The sequence below is a fragment of the Populus alba genome, chromosome 4 (assembly GCF_005239225.2).
Source record: "Populus alba chromosome 4, ASM523922v2, whole genome shotgun sequence".
NCBI lineage: Eukaryota > Viridiplantae > Streptophyta > Magnoliopsida > Malpighiales > Salicaceae > Populus > Populus alba.
In genome coordinates, this window is record NC_133287.1 from 16,713,055 (window position 1) to 16,736,128 (window position 23,074).

General features: G+C 33.8%; 3 protein-coding genes across 3 annotated transcripts; all 3 read right to left on the bottom strand.

Annotated features, from left to right (window-relative positions):
- Positions 1–1,633: 1,633 nt before the first annotated feature.
- Positions 1,634–5,780, bottom strand: LOC118039766 (glucan endo-1,3-beta-glucosidase 7). Its single transcript, XM_035046559.2, has 6 exons — positions 5,501–5,780; positions 5,110–5,405; positions 4,570–4,938; positions 3,115–3,438; positions 2,468–2,756; positions 1,634–1,942 (listed from the first exon to the last, which is right to left on the bottom strand). The coding sequence occupies exons 1-6, from the start codon at positions 5,553–5,555 to the stop codon at positions 1,905–1,907; spliced, it is 1,371 nt and encodes a 456-aa protein (XP_034902450.1). The 5' UTR covers positions 5,556–5,780; the 3' UTR covers positions 1,634–1,904.
- Positions 5,781–7,145: 1,365 nt separating this feature from the next.
- On the bottom strand, positions 7,146–10,924 carry LOC118039764 (cyclase-associated protein 1). The gene is made up of 10 exons (XM_035046558.2): positions 10,505–10,924; positions 9,751–9,919; positions 9,580–9,644; positions 8,843–9,134; positions 8,607–8,754; positions 8,393–8,502; positions 8,215–8,270; positions 8,057–8,113; positions 7,776–7,919; positions 7,146–7,535 (listed from the first exon to the last, which is right to left on the bottom strand). Exons 1-10 carry the CDS (start codon positions 10,775–10,777, stop codon positions 7,449–7,451), a joined length of 1,401 nt encoding a protein of 466 aa, XP_034902449.1. The 5' UTR covers positions 10,778–10,924; the 3' UTR covers positions 7,146–7,448.
- Positions 10,925–19,169: 8,245 nt separating this feature from the next.
- On the bottom strand, positions 19,170–22,654 carry LOC118039763 (probable receptor-like serine/threonine-protein kinase At4g34500). The gene is made up of 7 exons (XM_035046557.2): positions 21,901–22,654; positions 21,138–21,242; positions 20,912–21,034; positions 20,274–20,444; positions 20,033–20,162; positions 19,737–19,946; positions 19,170–19,419 (listed from the first exon to the last, which is right to left on the bottom strand). Exons 1-7 carry the CDS (start codon positions 22,482–22,484, stop codon positions 19,297–19,299), a joined length of 1,446 nt encoding a protein of 481 aa, XP_034902448.1. The 5' UTR covers positions 22,485–22,654; the 3' UTR covers positions 19,170–19,296.
- Between the last annotated feature and the right edge of the window lie 420 nt (positions 22,655–23,074).

Consider the following 23,074-nt stretch of genomic DNA (forward strand, 5'->3'; position numbering starts at 1 on the left):
TTTTGTTTTTATGTTCTAAAAGTATTTACTGAAAAAAAAAATTAAATTAATATTTATTTTAGTTTTTTTAAATTATTTTAATATATTAATATTAAAAATAATTTTTTAAAAATAATATTTTAATATATTTTTAAATAAAAAATATCCCATTAATATTTTTAACCGTGGTCAAAAAAATGTAAACACCTTTTCTTTTTGTTAAGATGCAATCCAATCACAAAGAATGGGTAGTTCCTCCGCCGCCGTGCAAGCGCATTTTCAAGCGTTTTCTACGGAATATTTGTCATTTTGACGCTTAGAAACGGTGCCATTTCAAGGTCCAACCAAATCGATCATTGAGCTGGAGGGAAGGGCAATCCGACGTCCAGGGGGGGTTGACATGGTCAGAAATCGATGGACCACACACGCTTCGGAGAGCTTATCCATACCTACGACTTTAAGCTTCGGGCATCATTCGAATTGTTCCAGAAGCAGAGAGGCCTTGGTTAGGCTAATCATTGAGAAGAACCAGTCTACAAAATACCAGTTCAAAAACCCCCCCCAGAAAAATATTTCATGGATATCAAATCATTCGCGAGAATATAATGGCCGTACTCTTTTTTGATGCATTTAAAAATACTTTATTATTTTTTTAAAAAAATAAAAAAAATACTTAATACACTCCCGGTATTATTTGTTCTTAGTCAAATTAGAGAAGCCCATTTGACAAAGTCCGCCGGAAAAAGAAGTCGGTCGATGGAGGGCCACCCGTAGTCAAACTGGACCGGTTTGACACGCCGTATAACATGTGTTCTCATTCTTCCTGTTCTGTTTGAAAATCCATGTGGTAGTCTCGAAGAGCTTGTAGACGAGTAGTTACATTTTCATGGTCTGGTCTTGGGAGAGGTAGATGTCAAGCCCATATACTTTGGTGATGTTCACTGTAAACAACATTGTCATGAATTATCAATTTGGGCCCAAGCCCGGCCACCAATTTGGATTTTCCTCCATGGGCTCCTTTACCGCCACCCAAGCACAGACCAAGACGAGAAAAGCAGAAATGGTCTTGAAAAAGTATAATTATTTTTAAAAAACTTTTATTTAGAAAAGTATTAATTTTTTTAAATTAAATTTGATATTAATATATCAAAGTGATTTGTAAACAATAAAAAAAAATATTAATTAAAACAAATAACAATTTTAAAACCCGAAATAAACATGCGAGCACAAACAGGAGAGTGGTCGTGGAGAAGCGAGTCGTGGACGCAGAAAAGGTTTGTGTGCGGGTGAGATTCTTGTATTGAGGGGTAGTTTAGCTACTGAGAATTTCAACGGTCTTCATGTCAGAATTCCTCGACTAAACCACGCCTCCTTCCATGTTTCATGCGATTTAACAGGTAAGATTCCCGCACGAATTCTTAAGTAGTTGGGCTCAACAATTATTTCCAAACACGAGAGATGGCCAAATCTAAAGAACTGAAATCAACTCTTGCCAGATCCTTGATGTTTCAAACATGCTGCATGGGAGACCAAACCCAGATCCTTCCATGGAAATGTGAAGGAAATAGTGCTTCTCATTGAGAGAGAAGAGGTCCAAGCAAAGACATTTTCTTCACAAAACCATACGGATGATGGATCTATAACAGGCGGGAAAGAAAACGAAGAAAGGATCTATTACAGTCACGGATGATGGATTACATAGTTGGATATTTGAAACATGGTACGGAAACCATGTGACAGAGTTTATAAAGTTCCTCTAAACATAATTGCAGTCCTAACAGTATTAGATCATATGAGAACAGAAAGAGAGAGAGCGAAAGAGAGAGATCAATGCTGCCCAATTAAAGGAGAGAGCATTTACAAGTGCAGATATAAAAGCAACTCAACTTCTTTATTTGATACCCAAATGAACCTCCTCCTGATCTTCAGGCACCCCCACCAGGATAGGTGCAGCCACTGTAACCTAACAATTAAAGAAGATATGTTCAGAAGCATAGCAATAATTCCATAGCAGAGAATATAATCAGCAAAAAGATCAAGATTTCTGGTAACATGGGGACCTAAACCCATAAAAAGTATGTTTGTTTTTGCATTTCAAAAGCATTTTAAAAAAAAAAATTAATTTTTTTTAATGCTCAAAGTAGCCATAAGAATCAAAAGCTAGTGTTCTTCCTTCTGTATTCCTAATGACATAAGCAGCCATAAAAACCAAAAGCTATTATTCTTTTACATTTCCAATCACATACTAATATGGAGGTGACCCGTTGAGGAGAGTACCGCCTTTTTCGTTACAGCATACCTCATTATATAAGAGCTGGCACCTAATGGTTTCTAGATTATTCATTCAAGTGCTATGGAATTGCTTTACGACACCATCCAACTTTAAGTCAGAAGATGCTCAACTAGGAACCATGAGTGGTTATTTTCTGAGGTTAGAATTGCAAGTATATATGCAAGGAAATAGCATTGGAGTTGAAATGAGATTTACTTGGATTTTTTAATGTGAGTGTAGCTGTTTCTGAGAAATCGCAGTTCCATGGATTCTTTGCAGACTTCTGGTAGTATAGATTCATGGCATAAGAAGCGTGTGATGCAACAGTATTTGGTTCGAAACAGGCACCTCCTGGTTGAATGGGACCGCAATCTATGCCTTGTCCACAGGCATAATCAAGACTTGCCTGCAATTGAGCGTCGGAAACACCAGCTTTCGGCACACACCAACCTGCTGTTGTTGGCTTTGGTGACGGAGTCACTGGAGTTGTTGGTGTGGATGGAGTCTGAGGAAAAAGACCAAATGGGGGATTTTAGGAACCACAAATCAAGAATATCAAACTAACCGTATTTAAACAACATTTCCACCATGCCTTGTTTATTTTAGTGAAAGTTGATTTTAAAGGCTTCCCTCTCCCTTCTATTGATCATGTTAGTGATAACTAGCTTTACCATAAATTTACTAGCACGAATCATGATGCTATAGGACTAAGCTGGGTTAGATATTCAGGGTCCTGACATTTTCTAAACTCCTCAATTGTGTGAGAATTGCAGGTTACTTTGTGTCACCATGACAGCAGCTTTCACAGTAGATTGCCAAAAGAAACATCATCAAGGCATTGAAGAAAAGGAAGATTGTCTTACCAAGCTACTCTTTAAAAGACCAATATCATATGTCACCGAAAGGTCGGGTTTGAGAAGGCCAAATGATCGTTCAGAGGCAGGACCAGATTTCAAATCCTCATCATAAAGGGCGAAGATATATGTATCTACAGATTTTCCAGGCATTAGTGGAGTTCCAACCATTGATCTGAGGTGAGCAACCAAATTGCCATTATAAGCTCTTGCATTCTCGATGCCTGGTCCAACCTCATTGTTGTCACCCTTGTAAGGCCACCCGGTCTCAGCAACCACAATCTCAACGTCAATAAATCCCATAGCATTTAAGGCAGACCTTACGGCATCAACCTGCAATTCATTTTCCAATTCAAGAACTGATTAAAATCATTTTAGTGAACCAAAGAATTGATCATTAAGGGCTTAAGCTCCCACCTGATGGATTATAAAAGTTATGAACCTATATATCAGTATAAAATGCACTATCTATATAGCCACAATTCAAACACTAGCAAACCCCAGGTGTGTTCCGTATTAGAAGCAAAGATTACAATGGATGAGCTAACAATTTCAGCTTCAACAATTATTCTAGTAATATGATTATAATGTTCGCACATGGTGTTCCCTGATCAAATTAGCCAACATTTTTAACATTCCCAATAATTCAAATCTTGGAAGGATCAGAGCATAAATCATAGCAATGGCCACCCTGTCATCAGGCACATAAGTCACATCAGTGCAATTCAGTGCCCTCAAATCATCTCACCAAGAAAGCAAAAGCATACAACAGAAGAAAGAATTATTTGCAGATGCTCTCCATTAAGTCATTGAACAAATACATGCTTTCCAAAATATCATTTTTTCTGCAGATGAAAAGGACTAATGCTAAGTGATCGAAATTGCTAAGTGATCGAAATTAGCCTTAACTAATGCTAAGTGATCGAAATTGCTCAAGAACTTTTGTAAAGCTGCGAGGCATAAGGTTAACTCAGGCACAGATAATCTAATCCCCCATGAATTCCCATGTCAATTCGTGACAAAAGGGTATGTCACACGCCTGTCCCGTACCCTTTTGTTTATCGACCTCACATGTCAATGTGTCATTGAGCCTCTACCAAACCCAATAAATCTAGAGGACTGTTGCTGGGAGCTGCGAACATTGCGACAGCTCCCCCCACAAGGTTCTGAGACGGAGCTTAACCTGAGTCTCGGTTAAGAACGATCTAGCCGTCCGTAATCCACATCTATCTAGATCACAGACGATCTTCAAGTGATTATGTCTGTACGCCAACCTTAATTGTTTTTACAAGTAAGTTCAATCAAAACTTAAATGTTGGATGCGCGTTTATGTATATATAGCCACTGCCCAATCATACCCGTGGTGGATTTTTTTCACTGCGTGTAACGCAGGCAGTCACCACACCAGCAAGTCAGCAATACTGCAAATGTTCCAAGTAATAAGAAGAACTTAGATGTACTTACCTGAGCATCAAACATGTTCATGTACTTGATCCCATTACCCGAGTCAACTCGTCCCGGGTTGGGTTGAAACAAGCAAAAAGCTAAAGTCTCCGGTCTCGCGTCGCTCTGGTAAGCAAAAAACGGGTACGGATTAACGGCAAGGGGCGAACCATTGTCCTTCTGGAACTGCAATAACCTTCTCATAGTGTCTTGATAAGCTGGGTTAAACAAACCTGAAGAAGGCGGGTCGGACCGAGACAGAATGGCCATGGAATGCACGGTGGAGACCTTAACCTTGCCACCGAGTGAGGCAGAGCTAAGTGCTCTTTGCATATTTTGCATAGCCGGTAAAAGCTGAGATATCAGGTTTTGATCATTTGTTAACAATACCTGTCAAAATCAATACCCTGCATAATTTAGCTCACTATAAAAGCAATGTCAAGACTGTAAAATTCTAACCGTGCATGTACTAGATTCGCAGTGTCTCATAAAATAAAAATTGAACGTAAGAAATCAATAATTTAAAAATTAAGAATTGTGATAGTGTTAGTGTTTTATGACCTCGTTCCCAACAGTGATGAGAATTATCTTGCTAGCAGGATAGTAAGCTAAAACATTCGAGTTAATCCACTGAGTTGCAAAATTGGGATCGGAAGCTAAAGCAGGGATTTCTCCATTTGCCGCACCAATAACGATCCCGATTCCAGTATTGGCTAGTGCTCTGATGATCGCCGGATCAGCACCATAGAGCCTAACTTTCTGTACAACAGTAGATTGTAGGAGCTTCGCAGTGGCAGATGGTGATGGCAAGTTATCAGCAACTTGACCATAATTGACCCCAATAAAAGACTCTGAGCCTGTGACCAAAAAATAAAAAACAAAACCCAAATTGGTGCCCCTTTTAATTTTATGTCTTCTAAAGGCCAAAAAAATAATCAAAATTCAAACTTACTTGCAAGGTTGCAAGATTGAAGGAGATAGAGAAAAATGAGGATTGCAAACGCCATGTTTGGTATGGGAAGGGACAAAGAAATGGAAGGTGAGGGGAGAAGGATGGAGTTCAATGGTTTTTGCAACTTTTTAAATAAGAAGCGTAGCACCTTCGATTCTGTTGTGTGCGTGTGGAATTCAACTGAAGTCAACTGATGCGCCAATGCCTTTCTAACTTTTTATTAGTCTCGATTTCCACGCTTCACAGTACGGAAACTATCTTCTTCTTCTTCTTCTTTTTTTAAAAAAGGATAATATTCACATTAATGTTCGTTCATCCAGAATTTGGTCTCCGGTTAAAAATACAAGTCTTCGTCGTCTTTTTTTAATGTCGTGACTTTCCAGGGTCAAGTCTCCCCTCTACTGTTTTTATTATTATTATTATTATTATATTACACCGCGTGGCTTAAAAGTGAAAGGACAACCATGAAGTCCCATGCATAACTTGTCCGATGGGGAGAAAATAATTCCCACTTTCCCAGCAATAATGTGAATTTGAGATACCGACTATGATGGGCCCGAGTTTATACAAGAACCCGAGCTGAAAGCAACGGTCAGAAATGGTTAAAATTTTCAAGCATGATTACTTTTACATTTTAAAAATATTTTTTTATTTTTTTATTTTAAATTAATTTTTTTAATATTTTCAATATACTAATATCAATAATATTTTTTTTAAAAAATAAAAATAATTATTTTAATACATTTTTAAATAAAAAATACAGTGAGATTATCAAATTAGTAATAATAACTACATCTTGGTTTTAAAAATATTTTTGAAAAAAAACTATTTTTTAATTTTAAATTATTATTTTTTAATATTTTTAATATGCAAATATTAAAAATATTTTTTGATATATTTTTAAACAAAAATATATTTTAAACATGAGATTATCAGTAAACGTATTATCAAGAATCAAGATGGATCTGGTTGGGCCAGAAGTTACTTGGAAAAGGCAGGCAACTTTCACTGGCCTCAGCCACCTACCCAGTTGAAAGTTAAAATTTGGGCCCCACTTCCTCCGTAAGAGCGACGTTCAGGGATGGATGTCACACCTAAATAATTGAATATGTACAGCATCCGGAGCGTATAGCTACCCATGTTTTGATGACTATCCCCACATCCATCATTCATGTACAGCAGCAAAACAATTCAGCTCCCACGACTCCCATGCAAGACCTAACAACCCACCCGCAAGTCAAATTTACTAGAGATCACTCCTAGACAAGTGGAGCAAATAATTCAGCGTACCAGCATCGAGACCACACCGATACTCTTGGATGGAACCCAGGTCGTGTCTCAAATTTGAACCCAACACATCAGTTCATTGTTCATCTCGTAAGAAAAGAGTAAGTTGTTGGAATAACTGTTTAATCAAAGCTAATCTGCCAAAGGGCTAAAGGATTAACCTGGACGAGACTCGCATCTGATTGAATTTACAGCATCTATTTCATGCAATCGACATGTTTGTATACCGACGGTATGACGACTTCCTGATCTCGATGACTAAATTTTCAGGATGGTGACAAATTCAGTTTATCAACACAAGAGACAAGGGCAAGAAGTATGGATAGAGATTAAAACCATGCTTCGACAACGCAAAAAATACAAAAATTCATTCTCGTTGCAACAAAAATGCAGTTACAAGAACCTCACAATAAGACAGGCATTGAGAGACAAACCCTGCAAATAAAAATCATGCAGAAAATTCCAAAAAGTCTGAATATACCCAAGCAATAAAGTAGGGCAAGAACAGACAATGTATCATGTGTCGCAATCATGTATTGACGGAAAATTGAATCAAGGAAAAAAAAAAACAAGTATTGAAGCCACCCCTCAGCCATCAAGAAAATAAATAAATAAAATAGGAAAGTAGAAATCAGCATCAGGTGACAGAAACTTGATTCAGTTACCCTCCAGAGTGGGAGACAGGAGTAGTTTCAAACTGGCCATCCTTGAACGTATGAATGAACTGTTGTGGCAAGGCATGCTCCACCTACAAATGAAGACACGGGAAGCCATTTCTGAGGAAATTGGAATGTAAAATTTCAAAAAAATTGCAACAAAAGGAATCCGACTGTGATTTGAGCATGCTATTAAGAGAGTGATGGAATTTGAACATTCAAACCCCCGCCCAACCACAAGACAAGAAAAGTGACATAGACAAGGGATGACGAACTAAATCTTTGTGGATTAAGCAGGGTAGAAGGAAAACATCTGAAAGTTGAAAGCATACCAAATCACCATCAGGTTCTGCACCAGGTACCAATACATTGATCTCGCTAGATTTAGCAGTAGTAATGGATGCCCCCAAAGAACCTTTGCTTAAAAATAATTGACAGCCTCCCGTGTTGTCCACTGAAATTGTTGGAGCAGAACCCTAGAGCAGGGGATAAATTTAGATGTAACTTAGATCATGCTTGTAATCCATAATCCATAGAATAAGCATTAATACTTATTTATCTCCAATTAAAAAAGCAGTAATAACAAAGTCAAAAATAATTTGAAATAAGATACCTGGCATTGCACCTCAACACCACTGCAATTCACAATCTCACAAGCAGCCACCACATCCTGTTTATCAAATAAAATAAGCATTCAACTCAAAAGGTGTAATGGTACATCAGAGCAGCAAACTATATTTGCATTTTTCTTTCAGACTTTCTCATACTAACCGTGAATACAACCCCCATCTTAGTGCATTTGTCGATTGTTATATTGTTAACTTTCCCTGCAGATTGTGAGAATAAACTAAGCTGCTTGTGGATTTTTCTAAACAGAGAACATGATATTGGGCAATATCCATAGATGGTTGGTTTGCATTTGTATATTTTTACAAAGTATAAAAATTACCTTGAACCTGCAAAACTGAATCTTTGCATCCAAATATATACACAGACTGTTTTGCATCACAGTCATCAATTACTAAATTCTTTCTTCCAATTTGATTCTCAACAACCCACCTGCAAAAAGAGGCAACCAAAGACACGATATACAAATCACATTCCATGTCAACTTGATGATTAAAATTAAAATCAAAACCATTTTCAAAATTACAAATACTCACTTACGACCCATTTGAAGCTCCAGTTTTGGAGGCCCTGCCTTGGAGAAAGAGGGTGAACTAGTACGGCTTTCTTTTTCACTAGCACCAACAACACCATTTCTATCAGCACGGTTCTTTGTCTTCATATTGTCTGTGACCTTTCTAAGACCTGGGACATGAGAAAGCAAAGACAATGACCGAAGATATCTTTTGACGAATTTATTTTTTTTAGTGGAGAGAGTGAAAAATAAGATTACCTGAAGTCACAGGCTTCCCAGAACTGATTTCTTGGAAAACAGCAGCCATCCCTTCTTTCGGCTTTGATGATGAAGGAGAAGAAGATTCAGAAGTAAAGAGAGAAGCCGGTGGAGGAGGTGGAGGAGCGGGAGCCCTTGGTGCAGCAGCTTTTGCTTTGGCAGTTGCACTCCACACTGGACCCAAGGGATAATGACTCTTTACATAATCCCTCAAACCTGGTAAATATAGCTCCTTCAAAGCCTTGGCCCATTCAACATGATTTGGGTCTTTGCTTTTGTACTCTACAAGAATCTGAATTTTACAGAACAAAATGTTAGCAGCGATTAATATAGTTTCCTTGTTCACTAAATAAGAATACAGGGTGGTAAATATAACTCGTTTTCATTTCAACGATATAATGTGAATACAGGGTGGTTCAATGGGTATCAAACACCAAATAAGAATACCAAGGTTTACAGAAGAAAGATTTGTATAAAGTCATATGGCAAAATAAAAAAATTTGCTGGATTGGTGGCTAATTTTTTAATATAGAAAGTCACGGGACTCCTTGAAAGACGCTGCTTTATACATTAATCAAGGAGTGCTTTTAATTCAAAACTTTCCTTTTTGGTTCAGAAACATCCTCTTCAAGCTAACAGTTCTATTTTCTTCCTACAGCTAACAATTACAGAGAACATCCCTACTTAGTGGCAGCTACTTAAAGTGAGTTGCAAGGATCCAGCTGATCATAAAGTACCTTATTATTGTAAAATTCAGCCATTTGCCAACTTTCTTCCACATGCGCAATAGGCATGCTCATACCTTAAATAAAAAAAAGAAAAGAAAGAAAACAATATCAGAGTTTTACATGGAAGAATCAAGACCTATATGCTATTAGAATATAGAATAGACAACGAAATTCACATACCACAATCTTTTCCAGTGTAGGCAATCCAGGCTAAAGCTGTGGAACTGTCAGCAGCTGCCTTCAGGTGGTTAAAGAAATCAGATCTCCTTCCCTCTGTCATTGAATTTGCTTTCATGATCACTTCATTTAATGGCTTGAGAAATTCAGCCAATCCTGCAAGATCAGGCTTCTGCACCAATAGAAGGAGCCATTCAACATCACGAAATTTCATTTTCTCTATTAATGGAAATTGCCAAGGAAATCAAAAGCGGACAGCAAGCCCCTAGCCAGTATCTTGAACCCTTCACTGCTTCTATGTTAACCCATTATTTCTATCCCGTCTTCAGGTTCTCGTTCAATAGTTACTACGTCAACTACATTGACCACCAGAGAACAATGATACCATAAATAACGAAGACATACTTTTCCTATTAAATATTCTAACATGAATTTCACTTCATCGTGCAACAATGACCGTTATCAGTTAGATTGTCACCGAAGATGACACTTCATAAAATCCTAAAATTAACAGTGATTTCTCAAATAATTCCTTACAGCCATGAAATATTCATACATTCTCATAACATTTCAAGTCCCCATCCAAAGGGCCATTATCATTTACACTTTCTCAACAAACCTTCCATTCAACAGAAAACAATTACTTAAAAACTAAATCAAAATCGACCTGTCAAACACATGAATTGTCATGGCGCCAACTTCGTTAATTTTAAATTAAAGCCTAAAAAACATACAAAAAATTAGTTAAATTTAGTACCTGTGATTGCTTGATCTTAATGAGAAGTTCCTTTTGCATGTTAAGAGCTTGTTCTAGAATCTTCGTGACTTCTAAAACTTGTCCTCCAATCTTCTCTCCAGCGCTCGAGACCCTACCGAAGTATGTCCCCATGAAATCTTCGAACGCTACAATCGACGGATCCGTCGCTGAAGCATCATCTCCGCCACTCCCCGCCACACTTCCCCCTCTCAACGAAAGCGCTTCTAATCGCGCCACCGCCGATTCTAGCCTAGCCATTAGCCTCTCCTCCATCGCCCCCTCCCAATCCTCCCCTTTCTCTCTCTAAATCTTGGCAAATGTTTCTCTCTATAAAACGGCGCCGTGATGGTTTCAGATAGAGTAGATCTTGTGGTGATGTAAATAAGAGCTCGTTTTGCCTTTTTCGCTGTTAGGCAACGAAACACAAAAACAAAAAATTAAATAAAAATGGGTGGCGATGGTAATTTGGAGTTCTTGCAGATTTTGGCTGAAAAATAATTTTTTTAAAAAAAGTAAATCCTGAAAAAAATAAATTTCGAGAAAGTAAATTTTGATAAAGTATTTTCTGATGTTTGGTAGTGTAATGAAAAATAAGCTGGAAAACACTTTTCAATGTTTGGTTATGTCATGGAAAATGAGCTGGAAAATAACTTATTAACATTTTATTTTTTTCAAGTTCATTAAAATAATAAGAAACAAATCTTACAAATTAAAAAGTTAAATAAGAATGAAATTGAAAAAACATATATAATTTCATAAATTATCTCAAATAAAATAAATAATAATCAAAATAATAGAGATCAAATCTAAAAAATTAAAATAATAAAAGATGAAGAAATTAAAATAATAATAATCAACATTTCATAAATTATTTCAAATAAAATAAGTAACAATCAAAAAAAACGAGAACCAAATCTGATAGATAAAAATTTTCAATAAAAAAATGATAAGAAAAAAGCAAATAACAATTATAAAAATAAGGACCAAAATTAATATAAAAATAAAATTTTAAGAGATGAAATTGAAAATAAATATTAAAAACAAAATATATATAGCGATCAAAAGTTTGAGGATCAAATTTGATATAATCAGTAAATAATGACATTTCTAAATTTTTCACAACTTCCGGAAAGTGTTTTCCCCTAAATTTTTTAGGAAAACACTTTCCTGAAAACCAAGCCAAATTTTCCTTTTACTGGAAAGTGTTTTCCATTAACTAACTTTTCTAATGGTAAACAAACACAAGAAAGTTTGGAAAGTGCTTTTCTGGAAACCACTTTCCGGAAAACAAACACAGCTAAAGGGAAAATATTTTCCTGAAAACCAAACCAAATTTTTCATTGACTAAAATTGACCGGAAAGTGTTTTTCGTTGACCGGAAAATATTTTTCATTGATCAACTTTTTTAATAATAAACAAACACAGAAAAGTTTAAAAATTGATTTTCGAAACCAGTTTCAAGAAAACAAACAAGGCCTTTAGTTTAGAGAGTTTATGCGAATCTGAGTGACATGTGTTAGTTTCAGAGTGCAACTTGGCTGGTTTTGCGCTGTAAGAAGCAGGAAGACCTGCTAGGCTGCTAGTTATGAATTACGGCTTCACTTTTTGTTGCGGGAAATTGAATATTGAAGGACCTAATTTTACGTAAAACTCAGTGTTTTATCTCTAATTCAATGATTAATAGGTCGTGGTTAATTGAAGCAGGGAAGATGGCTAGTGCGGGTCAGGGATAGGAGATTTGAATTCTTGTCTCTCGCGTGATTGATAGCAGTAAATTATCTCATTCCAAAATTATTAGAAGAGCGAATCAAGAATTGAATGCCTGACAATTCGGGGTTTAGATTATAAACTATAGTTATTAATTTGACTCGGCTAACGAGTTGATTACGTGATCGGTCAGAATTTTTTATAAATTTGGATAATTCGATGGCTTCACCTGTGTTTGGTTCAGCCCACACGAGGCCCTGCCAGCAGATAATGATATTGTTTTGATTTTTTAAAAATATTTTATTAAAAATTATTATTTTTATTTTCTTTTAAAGATATAAAACCATATTATTTCGAAATTGATATAATTAAATGATATAAACCACTGGCAGTCCAAGATATTTATAACGCATCTATCATTATGAGATTTATCAATTTGAACTACCGTTACTAAATTTTTTTATAACAAACCCAAATCTTTTTGTGTGAATTTTTTTTTAGTTAATATGGGTATTTAGGTTAGCTTATACGTACTTCGAGTAATCCCACGAGCTCTGAAGTTGATGACCATATAAATTTTTAGTGGTCATTATATCAGAAACCACACGACTTAAACTTAAGACCATAGGAAGAACAAACCTTTTGATCTCAAGTTCTTATCATTGGGCCACCTATTAGATGATTTTCGTGTGATTTTTATTTTTTGAGTTGTGGTGTACATGAAAAATTTTATATATATATATATAAAGGCCAACTTCAATTCATCTTCCAACAAATTTCATCAATAATTACAAAGATATGCAATTTATATTTTTACATTAAAGATATCACAACGCTTTCTAAATTTCAAATACCTAAATTGCTCACAAGACATTCTTTAAATAGTACAAAAATCTATCCAACATGGAAGACCAGATAGTTTAATAATATCTTATGAAGAACAAAGGTCTTCAAAGGAAATATTTGTAAATCACATAAGATCATAAAATTTATAGTTAGTATTTATATCATTAGGGTTACTAACATTAACAACCATATAAACAAAACAATTCCGTTAATCTTTTTCTATAAACACAGCAAAGCCAAGTTAATTTCCATATAATAAATACATGCCCATCAACCTCCGATGAACTCTCCTTTTACCATACCATGCATTAACTATCTATGCTGCTTCCATAACAAGTCCTTGATTTACATTCCTCTCTTTAGTTCATCTCAATGCCAATTAGCACTCACTTCTTTAAAATTCATTTCACCTCGTACGTGTAATTAATTAGATCATTATTTCAAATTTATTTTATTCTATCATTTTTTTCTTCTCACAATCATATTTAATTTATACCTTATTTCATTCTTTAGCATTTCTTTCATTTTAACTATATATTCATTTTGATTTCGGAGATTATATACCATTTTAGTTTCTAGAACATAGCCGGTTTGTTTCTGTATTTTAAAAGTTTTTTTTTTAAAAAAAAAATTATTTTTATTAACTTCAAATTAATATGTTTTTAGTATTTTTAAATTATTTTAATGTGCTAATATAAAAATTAATTTAAAAAAAAAACAAAAAAATATTATTAGCATGTATTTTGATATGAAAAGTTATTTGAAAAGCAACCGCAACTATACTGTCAAACAACCTAAACTTATTTTATACGACTCATTTATATATTTTTTCAATTTAATATATTTTTCATATCCAATTATGAAATATACAAACTTTTACCCCTTTTATCATTCCTCTTCCTCATGTCCGTTCATATCATATACAAATATTTATCTAATTATTCATGAGCTTAGAAAATGCTTTAAATGAATCCTTTTGAATTCCTCTGAGTCCATTTCCATAATACCTAGGGATTCACTTTGCATCGCCTACACATTCATTAATTTATTCCATACTTGTGCTTGTACTACCCATTATTTCTACACATTCATTAATTTATTTTATATTGCATAAGGTATTTTTTGTCATTTCCTTATTACAACTTTAGTCTTGCAATAAATAATTCTAATGCTCTTGATTCGTGGGTGCTTTTTTCTTTTTATTTTTTTTAGAATAATGCAATTATTTTGGCACCCTTAACGACAAGAATAATGCAACTCTCTCATAAGGGCTTTTGCTCATTTTACACTGGTTTTGTTAAAGATTCTGAGATTGTTTAGGGGTAATATTGTAATAGTCATATATTTAATATAATTATTTTTTAAAAAATATTTTTAATATTTAAAAGAAAGAGTCCGTCCCGCACTTCCTGGTGTGCTGCTTCCTGCCTCTACTTTTTGAGTTGGTTGAATTCATATAAAAAAGTTTTTTTTCCAGTTTTTCTAGTGGAATTAGACTTTTTCTCTTTCTAAACAAAAAATACATGTTTTTATTTATTGGGGCTTTCACGCCCCGACATGTGGATGATCCTCGTTCCGTTCAAGTGGTGCATGTGGGGACATTCAACCACCGAACATCACCATTAAGGATGAAGCTTGGAAGATCTCAAAGCCCTCTAATGGTGTGTTTGTTTGCAGGAAAACAGATTTCGGGAATTCACTTTCCCTGTTTTCCCATGTTTGGTAGCCATTTGGAAAAGCAGGCAACGGAATCTAAATTCCAGTCAAACTTAAGAAATTAACGCTTGGAAATGAAAGTGTTTTCCTTCTGTTAATGAAAGGAAAACACTTTTCTTTTGACGTGCGTGGCGCACGCCTGCCGCTGCACAATGAATTAATTCACTTGCTACTGTAGCAGAGAATTACAGTTGGTTTATTTGATTTAATTCCTAGGTTTTTGATAAAATTAAAGTTTAATTAAGTCCTCAAACTCATTAATTCTTCAATTAAACTCTTGATTTCATTAATTGAAATAATCTAAAATTTAATTAAATCAATTCTCCAATTAAACCCTTGATTTAATTAATTAAACTAGTCAAGAGTTTAATCAAATCTTTAAACTTCCATCATGTTGCCCTTAACCCAAATTTTAATTCATCCTTCATTTATTTTATTTTTATTTTTCATCATCTTTTTTTTTTAAATAATAAAAATAAAAAAGGTCAAAAATTGGGTTGACAATTGTAAGTGATTAAATATTTTATATATATTAGATAAACTTGAAAAAAAATTTAATTCATTAATAAATTATTTTACAGTTCATTTTTCATTAACACAACCAAACACTGGAAAGTGTTTTCCAGTTCATTTCCCATACACTACCAAACATCGGAAAATACTTTTCCGGAATTCACTTTCCAAAAGAAAACCACTTTCTTGCAAACAAACGGAGCCTAAATGCTAGTATGGCATTGACGACACTATATTTTCTCTTCTTATTCTCTCTCCCCTCCTTGAATTTTGTACCAACTTTTATAGAAGTTCATAATAACCCCTTCAATTGTTTTTTCCTTTAACATTTGGTCTCAATGCTTTTTATTAGTATTTTTTATATATATTTTAGAATAAGCTATGGAATTATAAATAATTTTTAATTTCACTCCTACTATTTTTTAATCTATAGATTATCTTTTTAAATCACAAATTTTTTTTTATTTCACCCTATCATTTTAAGTAAATAAATAGTCCATCAATTACAAATATTTTTTTTAATTTCACATACTAAGATTTTTTAATCTCTTAAAATTTGGCTCTTATTCTTTTAATTGCTACTCATTTTGCTTTTACATCATTTTTAATTATTTTTTTTTTCAAATTTCATCCTTGGATTCCTTTTCTATCAAATTGTATCCTCATTTTTTATTGCTATTTTTTTTGCATTTGGATGCTTTTTTTATTGATATTTCTTTACTGATTTCATATTTCAAAAATAAATTGGTTGATAATTAAAATTCTTAGGTAAAGTGGGGTCCAAGATTTCTCAAGTTGTGAGTTTTAAAGGTTAAACAAGATTTAAGAGGTTCGTCTAAGCTCGCTTGTTTTTTTATTTTACTTTTTTAATGTGATTTTTTTATTCGTTTATGTTGTTCTATAATTTTATATGGTTTGCCTACTATTTTTTTTTATTTTTTTATTTTACCCTATTATTTTTTAATCTATAATAATCTATGAAATTATAATGTTTTTTTTATTTTTTTAATTTAACCTCCTTCATTGTTTTTTTTTTATCTTTCAAATTTGATTCTAATTATTTTAATTGTTATTTTTTATTCATTTTTTTTAAAAAAAAAATCTTAATCTCAACCTCTAATGTTTTTCTTCTATCAAATTTTATCCTATTTTTTTCTGTTCTTTTCTTTGCTTCTGCAAGTTTTTTTAATAATATTTTCACCAATTTCATTCTTCAAAATTAAATTAGTTGATGATTGAGCTTCTTGGATGAATCTAGATCCAAGATTTCATGGATTGCAATTTTTAGAGGCTAGATCATGTTTAGGAGGTTTGTCTGATTTATTTATGATATTTTCTTCTTTTTTATCCTTCTTTTTTTTTTGGTTTTGTTTTGTATTTTTGTGGTTTGCCTTCTATTGAGTTGACCTCCTATATTTTTTTTAATCTTACTCTTATTATTTTTTAATCTATAAATTATCTATTAAATTATAGATGTTTTTTTTATTTCACCCCTTATATATTTTTTTAATTTCTTCAAATTTAGTTTTATTTTTTTAATTGCTATTCATTTTTTTGGGATTATTTTTTTTCAAATTTTATCCTCGCACTTTTTTTTGTTAAATTTTATTTCTATTCTTTTTGCTTTTTTATCCTTTTTTAATTTTTTTAATTATATTTATTTTTTAATTTTATCTTTTAAAATTAAATTTGTTGAAAGCTAAACTTATTAATTGTAATCCTGCATGGATGAAAGTGTAAAGGTATTTTTTTTCCATGTTTGAAAACTTAATCGGCCGTTTGACAGAGGACATGGAAACATCATCATTGCCGCTGGCTATAATTGGTTTGTCCACTCCGCACGCGGGAGCCATTGATTTCTTTTGTGTCTTAAGAGGGAATGCTAACAATGCTTACAGCGTGGAGGGACAAGATTTGTTAACAGTGATAAATACCAAATATTCCAACGCAAGAACCAAGAGAAACAACATTTGCTGACCTAGGGAACAGTCTAAAGATGATGGAGACTACTTTATATATATATATTATATATATATATGTATGTATATATATATATATATATGTATAGAGAGAGAGAGAGAGAGAGGATAAAATTACAGACATCTGCTACAATGCAGCACACGGTACCTGAGAATAGAATCACGACAAATTCATTGTAAAATGGGATCTCTGTATCCCAGTTTCTCTCACAGATAATCATGTCCCGTCAAGTCTCGCCATGTCCAATCCACTTACCCACTAAACGCTGAGTTTCTGGGTTGAAGAAATGAGTTTCTATGGTAGATTAGATCTGCCTTTTGTTCTTTGTCTGGGCTCACAGCATGAAGACCACCTTCGGCCTGGTTCCAATTTGAATCCCACTGCAACTCCGATTCAGCACCGCCCATGGACCATTGCAGCACGCGCAAATTACCGCGGCGCGGTTTCTTGTAGCAGAAGTGGGCAATTGCAGCTCTGTCGACTTGACAACAACCATAAAAAATACAACACGGTGACTGCCAGAAAAGGATGAAAACAACAGAATTGCTACCATGATGATGGTGACAGGGAACACGACATGGAAAATATAATGTAAATTTGAATTATAAAATTATAAGTACAATTTTTTTAATTAATTATATATTGATAACTACATTTATAAAATTCAAATAAAAAAAGTTAATAATGTTATAATTAATGAATAATCTAAATAAACATGAGATAAAAATAATATGAATCAGAACAAAATTTTAGGAGAAAATCACTTAATAATAAGAAATAAACAAGAATCAAGTGACAATTTAATTATTCCATCATAACAAGCTCCCAATTAGTAAAGTTTCATGTTAAATGAAAACTTGAATTTCAAAAAGAAACACACAATGGACTCCATGAAACTCAAGATTTTTCACATTTTTAAACATTTATCATATCTAGTTTGATGTTTATCTACGTGTAAATTGTAATATAATTATATATCTTTTTAATAAATATATAGAAAGTATAAAAAATATATACATAAAAAATTTATGATATCTTTTAACATAGGTTTTCTTTAATAGGAAGAGTTTCTTAAACAAAATAAATAATTTAATCTAATGATCTCAAATATAAAATAAGACTACAGGCTAAATGTCTTTTTTCTTTTTAAAAAATTAATAAGATCTAATTTAATAATATTTTTAAATTTAATGTAATTTATTATTTTAGAATTAGAATTACAAAATGTAACTATAGAAAATAAAAAATGTAGGCAAGAATAGAAATGATATAAAATTGTTTTTGTTAAATGAGTTTTTTTTTTTTTTTTAATATTTGTAACTATTGTAAAAAGTAATAATAATTTTCTTATAACTATTGAGTCAAGCTAATTCTAAAAGTCACGATGATGTTTATTAACTCGTTTTTAAAATTATATGATTTAATTTTTCTAATTTTTATAAGTCTAATTTTTACTTATTAAATAAATATTAACTTCTTACAGGTCAACTTGTGATAAATTTTATCAACAAATAACCGTGATGGTTTCATTCTCTAAGCATGGGATTTGGCAATTGAGACACTGCTGACAGGTTCAGCTTGGGGGCATCAGGTTTTGCACCGGACCAAGTTCACAATCCTCAGATTCCTCGACTCAGATGCATCTTCCAGCGCAAGTAATTTGAAGATTAATGTCCGCATTAAGGATTTTAACATAATTAGCGAAGTCGATAATCTCTAATTGAATCTAAAGGACCCAGGCGAGTTAAGAACATGCCACGGTTGAGCTAAATCATCCCTCCTCACCCATTCCAAGATGCCATTCATATTTTTTTTAACAAATTCGAATCCGAGTCAGTATTTACAACGCTCACTTAAATGGAACTTGCCTCAATTTATCAGCGGACATGGACGACCCAGAAGGTGGAGGAGAAAACGTGTAAATATGATATATTCACATTGAAGATGTAATCACTTCTTTCGTATACATGTGGAAAATTATGCTACAAAATAATCTGAATCCAGCACAATAAGCTTCAGATTGTGAACAATCATCTTCGCCTTGACATCTCAACATCAGCACCACTGCCAGCATGCTTGGTTGGATGTTGAAGTTTGTTGGAGATAACAGCATGGGAGGGAGGAGGATCTTTCTCGCGAACTGTTCGAAGTTCCTGCACAAAGAAATAGCTACTTGAAGCAGTTCAAGGAAAAAAAAAATTTGGAAATTCTTGCAATTTCTTGTTGGCAAATTAATATGTTTAGCCAATCTAAATTTCTAGAATCTCGATGATTTATTTGCCATTTAGGCTGGCAAAATCTAATCTGCAGAATATGCTAACTGTATTGCTTATGTAAGCAATACAGAGTGTTCATTTAATTACAAGCAACATTGGTTGGATATAACATCTTAGAATTGGTTAAAGCATACTCATCAAGCTGTTTAGATGAAAATGATGCATGGAAAATAGCATGCATGGGGGGGGCTTACCGCACGGAAAGGAAAGTCATCTGCCTCAAGCATATGAACAATTTGCCCCATTTTTGGTCGCTTACTGGCATCCAAATCTATACATCGGAGGCAAACCAGCAATGTTCGTTTCAAAGACCTTGGAGCAGGTTGAACTTCAATGAGGGGATCTACAAGCTCCTCTCCACGACGGCTTGCTACCATTCCTTTGAACCAATCAACCAAGTTCATCTGACAAAATTCCATAGAGGCAGAGTATGATAGTTAATATAATCTTTAATACAGATGCTGGAGGGAGGGGGGGGATTAATTTTTACCTCTCCGGCTGGTCTGGAGTAATCAATGGGACTCCTTCCAGTAATCATCTCCATAAGAAGAACACCAAAACTGTATACATCACTCCCCTCATTAAGCATGCCTGTACTTGCATAATCAGGTGATACATATCTGAAGCAGATGACAATAAAGAGAGGTGTAAGTGTAAAGTGAACACATGAAAGTCATCCACATTTAAGTTAATTTGAAATTTATAGCTTTAATATTTGAAAAGATACGCACCCAAATGTCCCCATAACACGTGTGGTCACATAGCTTGCTTCAGAACCCAGGAGTTTGGCCAATCCAAAGTCTGAGACCTTGGGATTCCATTTTCTATCCAGAAGTATGTTACTGGATTTTACATCTCGATGAACAACTTTAGGTTCTAAACCTTCATGTAAATAGGCCAGCCTGCAGCATAGGGAGGAACCATAAAAATTAAACACAAAAATCACAAGCATCTTTCAATAGGAAAAAATAAAACAATAGAGCTTATAGAGATTAAAGTCTGAGCTCTGATGTTCTTGTCAGTTCACAATCACTACAATTTCTGAACCTTCTCTCAGGAAAAAACCAATATTAGAAACCCAGTCATTTAGACTTAAATGTGTATTCCAGCTCGATAAATTTCAACAATGATAAAAATGACTGCAATTCTGTGGTCTGAACTTTATAAGTGCTTAGATAAAGAAGAGACACAACTGATTAAAATACATTAAGCATGAAAGAACACTTTACAGGCGCTTAGGTATGAAGAGATGCAACTGATTAAAATGAATTAACCATGAAAGAACGGTTAGTAATTAGGTTCATTTTTCACCAATTAATCACCGGCAAGAAGATTAATACACATGAAACTAGAGCATAGAGTATCACACCCTTTTGCTGTCCCGATTGCAATATTCATTCGGATATCCCAGGTCATAGGACTAACAGGACCTACATCACCATGTAACCATTGCTCCAAATTTCCATTGTCAACATATTCATAAACAAGCATCCTGCAAGGCCAGTAACAGTTCAAATGAGCAAAAGGCAAAAGAACAAGAGGTATTTCATTCCTTCAACTTGTCATAAACGGGTTGGAATGGATATGACAAATACCTGCTAGCACCATCGGCGCAATACCCAATTAGGCGCACCAAGTTCTTATGTCTTACTTTTCCAATTGCTTCAACTTCTACCTTAAACTCCTTCTCCGCCTGACCCCTAGAAATATAAAGTTCGCAGCATATTAACTCCATCCAGATAAATATTGTAGTGCACATATATTCAAAGACTTGAGCTTTTGAAGAGAATTTTCATAACCTTGTAACAATAATACGTAAAAGAAAACTCAAAAGCCCTCTGTAACGAATCAGAGCAATAGTGTGTATTTAAACATTGATTTCATTACAAACCATGTACCATTTTCAGGATTTCTTATATTTCCAATTTTCCCAACAGTGGGGGGACATCGCTTTTGCACTCCAAAATCCAGTGAAAATTCAGTAAAAAAGAAAGAGAATTAAAAGCTAAAAAAATAGATTAATGAGATCAATCCTTCGACATTTCAAAAAGAAAATAAAGCCTTCCCATTCATAAATCAAAGGGGGACAGAAAGAGAAAGGTCAAACAAAAAAAACCCACCTAAGCTCAAAGGTATGGGGATAGTGTTAAGGAAGAAGAACAAAGCATTAAACAATTAAAATGAAAAAGAATAAAGGAACAAAGTAACCCTCTACTTTAATCCCATAATTAAAAGACCAAAACTTTAATTGCCATCATAAACAAAACAGTAAAAAACAAAAAGGAAAACAAAAACTATAACAATTAGAGCAAAACACACAGAACCTTAAAACTAATTAAAACAAAACTGAAAACTCACTTATTATTAAGTAAATTCTTGACAGCAACGACAGACCCATCTTGCAAAACTCCTCTGTAGACAACACCATACCCTCCTTCACCGATCACATTTTCTTCAGCAAATCCACGTGTCGCAATCTCGAGCTCTTTCAAACTATACCATCGACCCCACCCTATATTTTCCTCCACCGACGAAATGTCGTCACTAATGCTACTGCTGCTCTCTCCACTCTTCTTTCCCATCTCCACATCACCACCACCACCATTCTCCATCTTTATAAAACCCAGATTCACGACATTGCCCTCGTCTCTCTCTTTGTTTTCCTTAAAATCCAAATCTTTAATCTCCACAATTTCTTTAGACACTAAAGGGATAGATCCCGAACTGTGTTTCACTCGCATCTTGTTGCGTTTTCTAGAGGCGCGGCGTAAGTGAACACAGAGAAATATTAAAAATGAAACTAAGAGGAGGCATATTAAGAGAATTGCAATTAAAACATAGAGTTTAAGATTAAAAAATGGCATTGTTGAGGTTAGCTTGTGAGGGAGATTGTAGTTGGTGGTGGTGGTGTTGGTTTTTGTTTCAGTGTCGAAATCCGACATTGATTTAAAATTTATCGGGAATGTTAAAGAATGAAAACGTTGGTGTTTGGTTGCTGAGAAAATTGAGGAAAATTTGAGAGTTTACTGCTTGGTGCTGTAAGAGAGAGGAGAGAGGGGAGAGAGACAGAGAGAGAGTGAGGATAGAAGACGACAGTGTGGTGTTTTAACGGATACAGACTAGAAAAAGTGAAAGGCAAAGGAGAGAGACGTTAAGTGATTAGCCGATAACGTTTGGGCTGGGTAAAGGGTTTTATCACGATAATGCCACTGATGACATTTTGAAGAGCTAAATTGCATTTTAAATAGTATAAATATATTTTTTTTTTTCCTATATATACTTTAATGGAAAATAGCTATACGAATATCAAATTGTATAAAAGTTAAAGAAATTAGTGTTTTATTTTTAAATTATTTTTTTAAAAGATCATCAAATATATATATTTTTTAAAATTTATTTTCATATAGCACATCCAAATAATCTTTAAAATATAAAAAATAAATTTAAAATAAAAATAAATTTCATTTTAAAAAAATACAAAGCAAAAACAAAAACACCTTAAATCTAATCTATTAAGAGTATGTTTGACAGT

Excerpts from the sequence above, each read along its gene's own strand:
- LOC118039763 (XM_035046557.2), bottom strand. The coding sequence starts at position 22,484 with ATGTCGGATTTCGACACTGAAACAAAAACCAACACCACCACCACCAAC. Across the intron at positions 21,243-21,900 it reads AAGAATTTACTTAATAATAA|GGGTCAGGCGGAGAAGGAGT; the intron begins GTGAGTTTTCAG and ends TTATATTTCTAG. Across the intron at positions 21,035-21,137 it reads TGCGCCGATGGTGCTAGCAG|GATGCTTGTTTATGAATATG; the intron begins GTATTTGTCATA and ends CTGGCCTTGCAG.
- LOC118039764 (XM_035046558.2), bottom strand. The coding sequence starts at position 10,777 with ATGGAGGAGAGGCTAATGGCTAGGCTAGAATCGGCGGTGGCGCGATTA. Across the intron at positions 8,271-8,392 it reads TTCAGTTTTGCAGGTTCAAG|GGAAAGTTAACAATATAACA; the intron begins GTAATTTTTATA and ends CACAATCTGCAG. Across the intron at positions 7,920-8,056 it reads GTGTTGAGGTGCAATGCCAG|GGTTCTGCTCCAACAATTTC; the intron begins GTATCTTATTTC and ends CCCCTGCTCTAG.
- LOC118039766 (XM_035046559.2), bottom strand. The coding sequence starts at position 5,555 with ATGGCGTTTGCAATCCTCATTTTTCTCTATCTCCTTCAATCTTGCAAC. Across the intron at positions 4,939-5,109 it reads TCATCACTGTTGGGAACGAG|GTATTGTTAACAAATGATCA; the intron begins GTCATAAAACAC and ends TGATTTTGACAG. Across the intron at positions 1,943-2,467 it reads ACTCACATTAAAAAATCCAA|GTTACAGTGGCTGCACCTAT; the intron begins GTAAATCTCATT and ends TTTAATTGTTAG.